The sequence below is a fragment of the Saccostrea echinata genome, unplaced genomic scaffold, assembly GCF_033153115.1.
Source record: "Saccostrea echinata isolate AGI-Se365-2 ecotype Australia unplaced genomic scaffold, CSIRO_AGI_Sech_v1 ptg000028l, whole genome shotgun sequence".
In the NCBI taxonomy this organism is placed as follows: Eukaryota; Metazoa; Mollusca; class Bivalvia; order Ostreida; family Ostreidae; genus Saccostrea; species Saccostrea echinata.
The window spans coordinates 405,109-419,226 of NW_026889777.1; the positions used below are offsets into that span (position 1 = coordinate 405,109).

The 14,118-nt window shown below is 32.4% G+C and overlaps 1 protein-coding gene across 1 annotated transcript; it reads right to left on the minus strand.

Moving 5' to 3' along the window:
- Positions 1 to 154: 154 nt before the first annotated feature.
- Positions 155 to 12,031, minus strand: LOC133193882 (uncharacterized). Its single transcript, XM_061329799.1, has 15 exons — positions 11,764 to 12,031; positions 10,800 to 10,903; positions 10,462 to 10,607; positions 7,956 to 8,055; positions 6,967 to 7,070; positions 6,522 to 6,619; positions 5,629 to 5,771; positions 4,750 to 4,914; positions 3,748 to 3,881; positions 3,400 to 3,542; positions 3,114 to 3,169; positions 2,801 to 2,927; positions 2,398 to 2,670; positions 1,501 to 1,728; positions 155 to 495 (listed from the first exon to the last, which is right to left on the minus strand). The coding sequence occupies exons 1-15, from the start codon at positions 12,029 to 12,031 to the stop codon at positions 155 to 157; spliced, it is 2,430 nt and encodes an 809-aa protein (XP_061185783.1).
- Positions 12,032 to 14,118: the final 2,087 nt, after the last annotated feature.

The following is a 14,118-nucleotide window of genomic DNA, read 5'->3' on the forward strand; positions in this document are numbered from 1 at the left end:
TGAGCTTTCAGCTCAGGTGAGCTTAAAATGAATAGGAATTAATTATATGGTGTTCTATTTTTTTCAAAACATTGTTCTACACCTTGCAACTTATATTCCTTATTCCTCTGCGAAGTAGAAGTTTTCAAAAAATGTCTATACAGTTTGTGTTCTGTTATTTGAGCTCTCGAGTTAAAGGATTGCGCTGCTGAGCAAAATGACTCGAAGGCTGAGCAAAAGTATTTGAATGCTGAGCAGAAGAACGTGGAGGCTGAGCAAAAAGATTAGAAGACTGAGCGAAAGGACTGCCTCCAAAGCAGAGCCATGGACTGTTGTCACAAACTGGTGTAATTGGTTTAGAGGTGGTAGAAGGGAGATTCTGGACCCCTGGATGTTGTTGCCGGGTGGTAATTCTGTTATCGGGTGTATCTACAGGTTTGCCACTTAATAAAAACTTTATCACAGAAGAAGTGTCCAAGTCTTTTGCATGAAATGGATGTTTTTCGCTGATTGTAGCTGGAATTAATGCAAGCAGAAAAAAGCGTTAATGTTTGTTGTCATAACCAAAGAAGGTTAAGATGTTATTAAGAGGCAAAAAGTATATGCAAAATTATTATTTTAACAAGAAGCTAATGTAAATGTTGAAATGCGGAAGCCTGGAATCTAATGCAGTTCTTCAAACTGACAAGCAAATCGTTGAATTTACTTTTTACACATGTTTACGATATATCTATCACGTTTAACTCTGTTATATATATATATATATATATATATATATATATATATATATATATATATATATATATATATATATATATATATATATATATATATATATATAAATTATGAATCCACTTTATTTGACTTTATCATTTTCTAACTCAAAAACCTTTTGACCTCAACGCTGAGTTACCTTGCAAGAAAACGATATCATATGACTGATACTCTATGAAAGAGTAAACATGTAATACAATGGTATTGCAGGCATTTTTTTCCACTTCATCATGTGTTGTAAAAATGTAACTATTACTGGATACTGCGCGTAATTTTTACGCTTGTAATATAGAAGAAGAGAGGAACTAGCTCATCTTAAGCTTTTCACATATGTCAAACAAAGTAGACTTGACAATTTTTTTCATACATCTATGAATGCTTTTATTAATACAGTAACTGATAACTGTTATATTTTGATTCTGTACTTCAGTGGGTTTATATCAAATCAAGATAAATTACTCTTAACAATTAATCTTCATTGTGGTTTGAATGAAATGCTGAAGCTGTTCGAAATTAAAGAATGTCTACACTAAATTCCTGCTTTTTCTATGCGTACCGGTATATTGTACATTGTTATTATAAAACTTTCTGATAAAAAAAAAATAGGAAGAAACAGATGTCTCATATTTATGATTATGTACATGTACAAACAGGTTGCGCGGAGACTTTAAGCATTACCTAACAAAGTTGACATCATAGTCAATGGAAGTCCTCAGGACTGACTTTTTTTATATATATAAATTTTACCTTTTCCCTTCCGATTTTCCTGGAGTTTTTTGTAATATCGCTTTTTTGCCAGAATTTTCTTCTGTTCCTTGATTGCGGATTTTATGTATTCTTGAGAACTTTGAAAATTATTGCAGGTTGGAAAATTTGGAGGTGTTGATATCATATCCGATACGTCTCCCTCTTGCAGCACGAGTGACATTCCCAGAGATTGGTGATGTGCAAGATGACAGTGTAGTAACCAATAGCCTTGAAAAATAGTAAAATAAGAATTCAATCATCGCAATCATATAATAAAGCTAAATAATATCGATATCTGCTCATTTTTTAAGCTGATAATATTAATATCTGCTCATTATTTAAGCTAATAATATCAATACTTGCTTAATATGCTTTAAGCAAAAAATATCAATATCTGCTCATTTTAGACTAATAATATCAATATGTGCTCGTGTTTTAAGCTATTCATATCAACATTTTCTCATGTTTTAAGCTCATAATATCAATATCTGCACATGTTTTAAGCTTATAATATCAATATCTGCTCATGTTTTAAGCTCATAATATCAATATCTGCTCATGATTTCAGTCAATAATATCAAGATCTGCTCATGTTTTATGCTAATAATATCAATATCTGCTCATGTTTAAGCTAATAATATCAATATCTGCTCACGTTCAAGTGAATTTTTAGAATGCTCATGTTTGTTATTTTCACATTTCATCAATCCAAATACTAATTGCTCTTTGCTTAAGGGGGGAGGGGGTATGTTTGGGAAACAATATATTATTTTACCTAAAACTTTATAAGAAATCTAACAGGGCAGAAAAATAATTAATTTATTCGTCTCCGAATCTTAAAGTGAAAGAAATTTAAGCTTCTATTATTGAAATTAACTTGCATACACCTTAGTTTACCTGGGTTATCTGCTGTAATTCTAACAACAACATAACCGCCCCATGGAATATTAACTGTGTCTTTAAGCGGCGGATTCTTCAAGTTAAGACCGGGTACTCCATAATGCCAGGACGGATTTGCCCAGGTTGCTTCGGTGCAATCATCATTCAGGCATCTAATATCTTGATTCGGTGCTGTTGCGTTTCCAGTAATGGGGTCGTATTCAGGGTATCCAATTTTTACCACATGAAACTGATGACCATGAAAATGTATTGGATGCGGTGCTTTTATTCCTGTCAATAAAAAAATATTTACTTATTCCCTCAATTTTCCTTTTGTGTGTTTGTACAAGTCATAATGTTTTAATATTGTTAAATGTATTTGATCGTCTTTCATTTTCGAATAATGCCGAAAAATATTTACCTCGTGTAAAGAATACAAACTGGATTGTATTGTCAATTCCTAGTTTGATTGTGTGGGTACATCTGCAACTTTGAGTGGTGCAGTGTGATGTCGGACACGGTGTAGTCACTCTACCTTGAGGATAAGTCTAAATAACAAACAATACAGTTTGTGCATGTGGAATTGAAACTCTGCATAACAGTCATAGAACTGTGAAATATATTATGGGACACTCATTTGTACTTTCTAAAATTCTAAAATTTCTTTTTTATAAAATCAAACTTATATATAAATTAAAAAAAGAATAACTAGAGTAATAAGAAAAATATCATACCTGTAAAGCTGAAGTTGGATAAATAAATCGTATTCCATTGATAGCTGGATGACCACCTAGTCAATGAAGTTATATGAAATATCAAATTAATCATCGTACATATTTCATGTATGTACAAAGTAACATGTTTTCCTGTTGTTATAACAGAAAAAACACTAAATTTTATATATATACATGTATGTTACAAGTCAACTACGTTATGGTGACCTGATATAATTCAATATAGGAAAAATAATAAGCTTAAATCTCTTATTCATTTGTTCTTTTGAGAAAGTTAAAATCTTACGATAAATATGGAAATGAAAGAAAAATTCTTGCAGTGATGATATGGGACTTTCAACGGGAACTGGGAATCTAGATAATACTGCTCTGGTTGATCTGAGGCTACTTAGAGGTATGATCAACGTATTGGAATCAAAGGGTGGCAATCTGAAAGGAAAGTCTCAATACATTATTGTTACCTTTTGACTTTTAGGTTTTATTCAATATCAAAAATTTTAAAAATGTACATTTGAAATTTATAACATTAAAATTGAAAAGACGATAGAAAGGCAATAATCAATTTAACCCCATAGCATTTCTTTTAATTCTGAGAAGTTTCAGGATAAGTTGTGGATCAAACCATTTTGCTCACCCATAAATTTGGTTAACAACATAGCAGGGATTGTGCGCGGTACAAAGGCGAGGTATTGACGAAGGCTCCTGAAATTGGTTGACTCCATGATAATTGAGAATAGCACGAGTTTTTCTTGATTTTTCAATTGGGCCCTAAAATAAGAAATTTAATATACTGTATGCAGTGCATGATCTTTAAGTGTATGAATTCAAAAACGTCGAAATACGTTGAATTGCATTTTTGAAAAAAAATATTGAATAATTTCTTAACCTATAAACACCAAATTGAATGATCTTCCTAAAAATGCATCTAAGAATTACATTTCAGTACAAAAGGTAAAACAAACATATTGCGATTTCTTTAGCTGTCACAATGAATTGGTTTCATTTTCAATTTCTGCCAAAGCTGCTTTTGGTTTACTAGGTAAACAAGCATTCTGAGAGTATTGCATTAGCAATACTAGTCCCCTACCGGCAAGTGTAATCTGGTTCCCGTTAAGAATTGAAAATGCCATAATTCCGACAAAAATTAATAAAGCGGGACGAAATGCAAACTTGATCTATAACTAATCAAGGTAAAGCCACATACCAAAAATCAGCTCAATATGTACAAGCGTTTAGAAGAAAATTGCGGAAAACCCTTAAAAATTGAAAAGGCCGTAATTCCGTCAAAAGTCAATGAAGCGGAACGAAATGCAAACTTGATCTGTAACTCATCAAGATACACTCACATACCAAAAATCAGCTCAATATCTGCAAGCGTTTAAGAAAAAAGTGCGGAAAACCAAGTGGGACAGACTGACAGACAGACAGAGGGACAGACAGACAGACAGACGGACAGACAGACAGACGGACAGACAGACGGACGGACAGACTCAGAGGAAACCTATAGTCCCCTCCGGTTTCACCGGTAGGGGACTAATAAGGAGTGCATCAATTATTACATGACTTCATGCAAATGACGGTATGTTAATTGTTTGTCGACATATATGAAAGCTGTGAATAAGAACTTTATACAAACCCAGATTGTCCTAGTTGGTAGAGTTTCTATAGTGATATAATAATTACTGGGCGAGCGGTTTGCTTTTAGTTTGATATCAACACTCTCGCCTGGACTTATAACAACTGCATCACACTCTTGTTCCTCGACTTCGTTTCCATCAAAAGCCAGAACGGAAATTATGTGCTGCAACATTATAATTTGAAATATTTAAGTATTTAATATCAGCGGCAGTATAAAATGTTCTTTACAGAGTAGATTAAATCAATGCCTAAGTGTTTCAAAGGATGAAAAGTATTTTCTTTAGATTATTTATTATCTAATAATTTAGTTCTGATTATAACGCGTCAGTTGATTGGATGAAAAATTTAGTTTATAGCGTACATGTATAACCTGTGTTGCCTACGTCACAATGACTTACGTCAAAAACGTATCAAACTGCTTGACGTTACATGTAAAATTAGTACAATTTGAAGTCATTTTTAAAGGAAAAATTGTCTTATTATCTACACATACATAATGATGGAAAATTAAATTATAAGGAATGAATTTAATAGCTACCAAAGTTATACTGGTATAACCTGGGTTTTATCAGTTGACGCTTTTTATAAACCGCTTTGCGTTTTATAAAGCGCAAACTGCCCCAACCCAGGTTATACCAGTATAACAATTAAATTCGTTCCTTAAATCTCAATGAAAATTCTCCAAGACAATTTTTAGACTTTCATTTTTTTCCAAAGCAAGAAAGTCATTTACTAGTGATTGCTTTCTCGGTACAATAAACAACCTGCTGTCGAATGACTTTAAATAGATTCTTCATACATAAAAAGGGCATAAAAAAATTTACATGCACAACTCCAAAAATAAGATTATTGATGTGTAAATTAAAAGCCTACATACCGCTTCAAAAGAGATCTTAAAAGGCGAAGCAAATCCAACATTTATGATTCTGAAGCGATAAGTTCCTCCTTTCTGTACTGTAAAAGTCTCCAAGGGAATGTATGGTTTCTCTCCGGACTCAGATTTATCGGTATATCGTCGCCCTGTACAGAATTTGATTAAAGAAATTCAATGCAGAAATATTTAAGGAATGAATTTAATAGCGGTTTATAAAAAAGCGTAAACTGTTCCAACCCAGGTTATACCAGTATAACTTGGGTTGCTATTAAATTCATTCCTTATAATTTAATTTTCCATCATTAAGTGTAAAAAATAAGACAATTTCTCCTTCGAAAATCCCTTCAAATTTTACGTATTTTAAATGTAACGTCAAGCGGATTGATAAGTTTTTGACGTAAGTCATTGTGACGTAGGCAACCCAGGTTTTACGATTTATTTTAATTTTTTTATCCAATCAAATGATCCCCCTTTTTTTTTCTTTTTTTTTTTTTTTGGTTTAACTTGATATTTCATGTTGTTTATAGTCAATAAGAGTTGCTGTTAGAGAGTTTACAAAATGATGCCCGTCTTCACCGAATTGTTCCAAAACTTTCGCAAATAGATCCCTGAGTCAATTTATTATTACCAAATCTAATATATGAATTCTTTATCGATGCAAAGGCTTTAAAGAAATGAAAATGGAATTGGTAAAATTTTGAAAGAATATAAGAAATACATAAAGCTGATAAAACTGAATCTTCCTCTTACATATTATAGTGCACATATACGCGATCTTCTGAAAATTATTCGTGGCCAAACATAGAGGAATCAACACCTAGCTAATAAAAAGTTTTGATAATTATGTTTCTTTAATAAATTTCATTTTCGGGTGAAAAACTTAAAAAGTAGTTTACCTCTTCCATTCACTAATCCTACGTTTAAAGCAAATATAGATGCCCCTCCATCTGGCATATACTCCGATGGTTGACATTTTCCGTCATACTCTTCTAATCTGCGTTAATAAATAATTTATATATAAGTAGTCTATCCAATTTAACTATTCAAAAATCATATTCTTTAGGATATTACATGTAATTTTAATAATTGTTTCTTCGTGATAGGACATCTGCAAATTTTTGAAAATCGTTAAAAGTTACAGAATTTAACCTAATTACATATAGTAATTTATTTGCTTTGAAAACATTTTTTTTTCTCGTATAATGACATTTTACGTTAGAAAAAAATATTAAGTAAAAACACAAGGTTTAGGCCGCTATGAAAATTTTACCAATTAAATACATTACTGCCCTTTACATTTCCTTTATATTTTCTTAAAATTCAATTATTAAGTATTTTTACCCGAATAATCTGCTTCTGTATGTTTCGGCCGTCTCTGCTGCTGATCGTTTGGTCCAGTCTTGTATTACAGCGATAAACTCAGCAGAATACAATGGTTTTCCTAACTGTACATAGAAAAGTAACAATTCAATTAATGTATCGAAACCAAATTTAATTTTTAATCAAACTACTTGTGTAAAATGTGTTATAAAATTATCTATACCGTATGGCTTTACTGAAAGCTGCTTTTTTTTTAAGTGGAATGATTGCAGTCCTACTTTTTGTTGAAAATAGGGGTTTAATGAATTATTCCTAAATATTTCAATATAAAATCTCACTTTCTATTTACATGTAAATCCAGCCCTCACTCTTGAGATCATAATCTAAACAGCTTTGTTCTTCCATATCAATCTAAAAATTTCACTAACAGCTGTTTTCAAGAAGATTTTTTGTTGTTTTAGATATACATGAATTCCTGTGTGAAACTTTATCCTATCTCAGTACCAGCATCGCTCACTGCTGCCCAGGATACACATTTGTATATAAATGAATCAATACGCATGGTAGACATTTGCACGTTAGTTTGACTCATTTATACTATGTCCTTTCTGAGAAAGCCTTGAAAAATTTTATTCTATATATTTCCATGCAAATTGGTGCAAAGTAAATTTTACTCTGCCATAGAGCTTTAATATAGTTTTTGTCTATTGTAATCTATGAGCTCTTTATAACAAGCTATTGTATATATGTTGACTAACACTTTTTTTTCATTTTTAACCTCCTCGTGAAAGATTGCATTGCTCATAATTTGTCAAAATCTGAGTCTCTTTCTATTTGACAAGGTTTGTGGAAATTCAGGTGATTCTAGAGAAGAAATCTCATTTTTGACTAGTTATGCCGAACAGACTTGCTCACTCAGATAAATTAAGTATTGGTTATTTGACCCACTCAGGGACAAAGGTGAGGTAAAATAATATGACTGATTTGCTTTATCAAATTAAAGTGTTTACCTGTTTAGGCAGGACAACAAATGCCCCTGATAGTCCATCACTTCTCATAGTATTTGTGTGCGCGTGATACCAATGAGTACCAACTGGCTCTGCTATAAATCTAAAAAAAAAAAATAACCAATAAATTCTTTGTACGATTCATTTTGTCAATTCTCATCAGAAACACTATACATTACGTGTTTCTAATGTAATATGGAGACAACAAACAGTAATCAAGCTCAAAAGTCCATTGAAACAATACAAATCGGGAGCAAAGCATAAACATGGACCTCTAAAAGCATCAGAGGTTGATGGGGCCAATGCCACGGAAAAGAAAGCATCCCTTGTTAATAGGTCACACCCGCCGTGTGCTCCTTGTCATGATCGGACAAACGGAAAAGTCCCTGGACAATTCAGTGTGTAAATAATACAATTAGTATGAAAAACGCCAGTCAGCATTCGACTTGATATTTAATGATAGATTGTATTTGCGGATAAGGTCATTGTAACGACCATAGACCTTGCAAAATGTTGACTTCAAACGAGACTGTTGATATCCTTGTTTCAACATGTTTGTCAATAGCTTGCTTCCTTTTAGAATTTGATCGTACGTAGAGCATTCTCTTGCTAATGGAATTAACTGGGAGTCACATACTCCATACGCAGGTGATAATGGTTTATTTCTACTTAAATAAGGGACGTTGACGATAGAATTGTTGAAGTCATCACGTTTATCTTAAAGTTTTGTTGTAAGGTTACCATTAACGTCTTTTTCTAGTACAATATCAAAATATGAAACAGATGTGTCAGACTCTGAGGTATCTTTTGTTTCCATGAGACATATCGAGTCGACACTTGAATGGAAGCAAATAAATGCATTGTTAATTGATAATACGTCGTCGATATATCTAGTTGTCGAGTTGAATGCCACAGCAAGTGTTCGAGAACTTTTCACTCATATAGAGACGTCACCATATACCAGTAAAGGGCTTCAAATTTAATCCTTTACTGACTCGGCACTCAGGACCATTTAGCAGTGAGGGATCGTTATCGTGCCAACGCCTACCATGACACGGGGCCTCGGTTTTTAAGGTCTCATCCGAAGGACCAGCAACTTTCACTTTAAAGTGCCGAGCGCTTGGCGAAGGAACAGTTGTTACCTATTTTTTTTTTTATCGACTTAAGGCCCTTTCACAATTGGCGCACGAGCACTTTACAACACTTTGCGATCGGAATTTTTTAGCATCGCACGAGCTCTAGCATTTGTTGCACGATGTCTCGCATTCGTTGCATCCGTTTTAGTGGTCGCATCAAATCTCCTCAAAATAGTGGACATGCGCACTATTCAGACGCGACCAAATGCGATCCAAATTATCGCAGTGCAACGCACAAACATTAGTACGAACGTCTTACAATGTTTTGTGTACTAGTAAGAGTGATGCACGATTTTTAAAGGTCGTAAGATGAATCACAGCAGTGTTTTGCGACCACGAGACTGTTGCTCAACGTGTCTCATGTAATCTTGCAACGTTTTACTATCATTGCACGATTTATCAGCTTCAAATTGCCATGCAAATATTATATATACACCATCTATATTATATTTATATACCAATAAGATATCAAACCGCCGAAACACTTTCCTGTCATAATAATACAGTCAATAATTAATTACGCACATTCTAAACGATAACAATATTGGAAGAAATAAGAAAAATCACAGCACTGTGTCGGGTTCTCTAAATTTAGAATTGCGTGGCTTATGGGTGTTGCCTAAATGCACTCGAACGAGCATTCGTACCATGGAACGCATGATCGCACGAGCGCCGCACGTCCAATCGCATTGGCGCACGTTCAATCGTCCGATCACCTGGTCACTCGCACGATCCTATCGCATTATCTTACAACACTCGCTTTCGTTGTATATCAGTCGCATATAGACTCAAGATATATCGCAAGATTTAATGCGTTTGCATCGCACAACGGTCGCTTTAGATCCTGCGAATTTCGTACGAACACTTTTTCATATGCGATTATTTCGGCAACAGTTTACGATCCAAATCAAATTTTTTTGGTCGCACGAATATTTTGTCGCGTCTACTCGTGCGCCAATTGTGAAAGGGCCTTTAGGTTAGTCGCAGACGTGATTCGAACACAAGACCTTCCGATCACGGAGCGAGCGCTCTACTGACTGAGCTACCGTGACGGCTCTTCTCATGTAGAAGGTTTTGAATAAATTCTGCTCCATATGGGAATTCCGACAGATTCCTGGACGACTTAATCTCCAAAAGTATATAGATATTGTCAATCAAAAACTTAAGCATCTTTTTAATATCAGCTTCGGAGTTACATGTATGTGCACATTCAGAATGTTTTTAAACAAAATAATTTTGCAAATGTAATGACAAAGAAAGTAAATTTACGAGTTCCATTTTTATTGATTCTTTTATCTAACTTATAAACTGTGGAATGAAAAAAAGAACCTAGTAAATTGCCTATTAGAAACGTAACTATGGAAGCCGATTACCTGTATTCAAAACTCTGGCCTGGTAATATAGGACACTGTGAAATCATGGAGGCGCCGTCCATCCACGGTGTACCTCTGTGTAACAAACCGTGCCAATGGATTGTCAATCCTTCCACCTTTAATCGATTTCTTATACGAATTACCACCTATAGAAAAAAAAAACATAGAAGCAAAAATTATATAATATTCACTCTCAGTTCTTTTACATAAATAAAATTCATTATAGTTTGCAAATAAGTAGCTGACCAATCTTAGATTTATTTACATCTTTAATGAAGCTATAAAGCAGGCGACACATGCGTTCCTTGTTCATGTAACAATCTAGTATATATTCTTACCGTATCACCTTCCGTTACTACTATTTCCGGTCCTGGAATTTGTCCATTAATGGCGTATACCATTCGGAAATCCCCATCACCAGTGCTGACCAAATCTTTAAATTCTTGAATTAAAACATATTAAAAGCATATGAACCATATATCTATTGACATCTTAATCTCAAATATGGCTTAACTTATTCAATTTCAAGTAACGAGATTTAGCTCTTTACAATATGATTGAAAGAAACAAACAGGAAAAGTGTAAAAACAAATATTTTACTTCAGTTTATGAGTTTCATTTTATGAGTAACAAGTTTCTTGAAGAATTTATCCATCGATATATATATATAATTTTTCGTTAAAAAAAATAAACATTCTGTTTGGCTCTTCTAGACAAATTTAATAGATATTCACATTTCATCTTTTTTTCGCTCTAAAATGTCTTATTTGATCCACACATTTTTGTCTCTGAAAAAATCATGCATGAATAATGAAAAGCATATATTTATAAGCCTTAAAGCAATATAATTTTTATGAACTTTATTTGCTGCTATTTTCGTGTCGGAAAATTTTGATGTAAAAATTGTAATTAACTGTTTCAATGACGGAAAAAGTGAGAACTTATAATTTTCTGTTTGTATTTATCTCTGAGTTGGAAAATCCATTCAGAAGCTTTAAATGAGGCTATGTTACAATACCACTGTCTTGCACAATTTTTTTTGCTTGTTTCTGATATAATTGTTATACATTATATAGTGCAGAAATCTTTCATTTGATAAAATATAATGCTTACTAGTTTTTGTCTAACTGATCAGAATTATTAAAGTTTCATACAGAATTATCGTAAAAGCACATTAGTACGGCCAATTGAATTTTCAAAAAATGCAGCTAATGTTGCTTTAAACGAAAAAATCAGATTTTAAAATACTTAGTTTCAAGATACAAAGTAATTTTTGATGAGATATTCCTCTTTCATGTATACCTGAAAATGTGACGGCGTTGTAGGTTTCAGTACAGTTTGGTGTAGTTGATCGCCTTCTAATATAATTATTACTATCCATTATAATTGGTTGAAAATCAGGTTCCTCTGAAGTCCTGTTATACCACATCATAGTGAACTTGTAATCAACTGTCCAATCAAATTCACAAACACTTTGTTTACATGAAGGTGAAAGTTTCACAACATTGCACCATAGTAGGTTAATCCGGACTGTCAAAAAAAGAAAGAACACCAACCTTCTCTCAAACATTTCGTTGACTGTTTATAGCAGAAAATGTCACCTTATAAATAACAGTACATACATGTACAAGAGGGTTTTTGGCTGGATTTTCCACCAAAACACTCACGTTCACAAAACACGGATATGCATGTTAACAAAAAAGTTTTAAAAGAAAAGAAAAAAAATTACATCAGTATTTATTCCTCAAAGGCTTCCTGTTCTAAATAATGAAAATAGAAATGGAAATAATTATATTAATTAAACATATACATCCATCTGTTTTTACACATTAATAAACTCTTTAAGAATGCAAAACAATCATTTAATAATCATTTTATATCAAGATATTATTTAATGGATTTTTCCCCAGCGCCTTGAGGTTATACTTGACCTACTTTATGATTATAAATGATTGGTTTTGAAATTTGCACTTGTATCAAAAAATTCCTAGGGGGAAAAATGAGAATCCATCGATCTTTTGATTTGGTGTCAATGAATAAATTGGCTTTAATTTTGAAAGTTTTTCTTATAAATCAACGTTTATCACTGGGAACAAAAGAGATATTAAAATAAAAACTCCCTATCTGAAAAATCACGATCGCTAAACACAATTTACAGAGATCCATGCATGTAGGCTTGACAATCATCACTAAAGATTTTTTTTTTAATTTAATCCTTGTATTCAGATTAGTAAATAGCTTACATAAAATTTCTTATAATATTAGTTTTAAGATAACAAAAATTTCTCTTGTTATTTAGAATCTAGAAATACTATCATCCATCATTTATTTCAATGAATGGAAAACCCAATCATAAATTACATTCAAAACCTGGAATGTGCCCTGTCATTTTGTCTGAATCTTTATGATAAGCCCTTAGTTATAATACATGTATGCACGCATATTTTTAGCGAAAATGACTGACGTTTTTCAACCAAATCTTTGGTTAGTAATAAAATCTTACAAAGCATGCTATACACGTTAGATTTTACTCGTTGGCCTTTTTTTCTATCTTTATTTACAAAACAGAAATCAGAGAAGGATAAATGGCATGTGTTGAAAAAAGGCGTTAGAAATTAATAATGAAATAAGTGGTTTAGAGAAAAAAGAGTATGATATTAATGCTGAAATTTTTTTTTCTTTACTTAAAACTTTATGAGATTCCCATGAAAATGTTTTAATGCATCGTATGAATATACAATAAAAAAAATCATGTGTTATGTATTATTTGGAAGCTACAAAAGTGATTTATTGGAGACAGAATAGAAGGACAGAAATATCCCCGAAAAAGACCCAAAAGTTAAAGGATTAAATGAAAATTTCTGAATTAATATCTAAGAATAGAAAAGTGAATTTCTGACAGGCATGTTCATGTAGTGTTTATACACAAGGACATTTTGAGAAATCATCTTTATTACATGCTGCAAAAGCTTTAGTATGTTTTATACAAACATTTAAGCGTAAAGCCAATTTATGGTCACAAAATATGAAAAGGAAAACAAATATTATACAATTCATGCTGGAAATTAAATAACATCGATTCGACAGAAAAAAAATTAGATAGTGAAACTATAATCACACCATGGAGCACCAAGTACATGTATCACTTACGTGGTGATACCTGGTGCTAATGGCATGAAAAGTGAATTGGGAGATTTGTTTTCCTCAAGGCTGCTGAATGTTAAGAATATCTTAAAATAACATTGATAAAGGATATTTTTTAACGTGTAATTACCATACGTGCTTTATTATTTTAAGCTGTGATAAAATATTTTTTGTATGCATGTTTCTCTAACATCTGAATAATGATAATGTAATTAAAATGCACATACAATTTTGATCATGTATTAAGGGGGGAAAATAATGCTGATAATTTTGATTACAGTTTAATCTTAAGTGATGAATACTTGAACTTCCAAATGAATATACAGTTTGCTGACCTAAATGTCGACAATGATCGACCTATATGACCTACGCAATTTCTCTTATATAAAAACGGGTTCTTTATAAATTGTATGTGCTATAAGATATTTATAAATATGTACATGTTTATAATCTTCAAATTACAACAAAAACTAAGTTAAATTAAGTGAACGTTCTGATACAATGTACAATTGT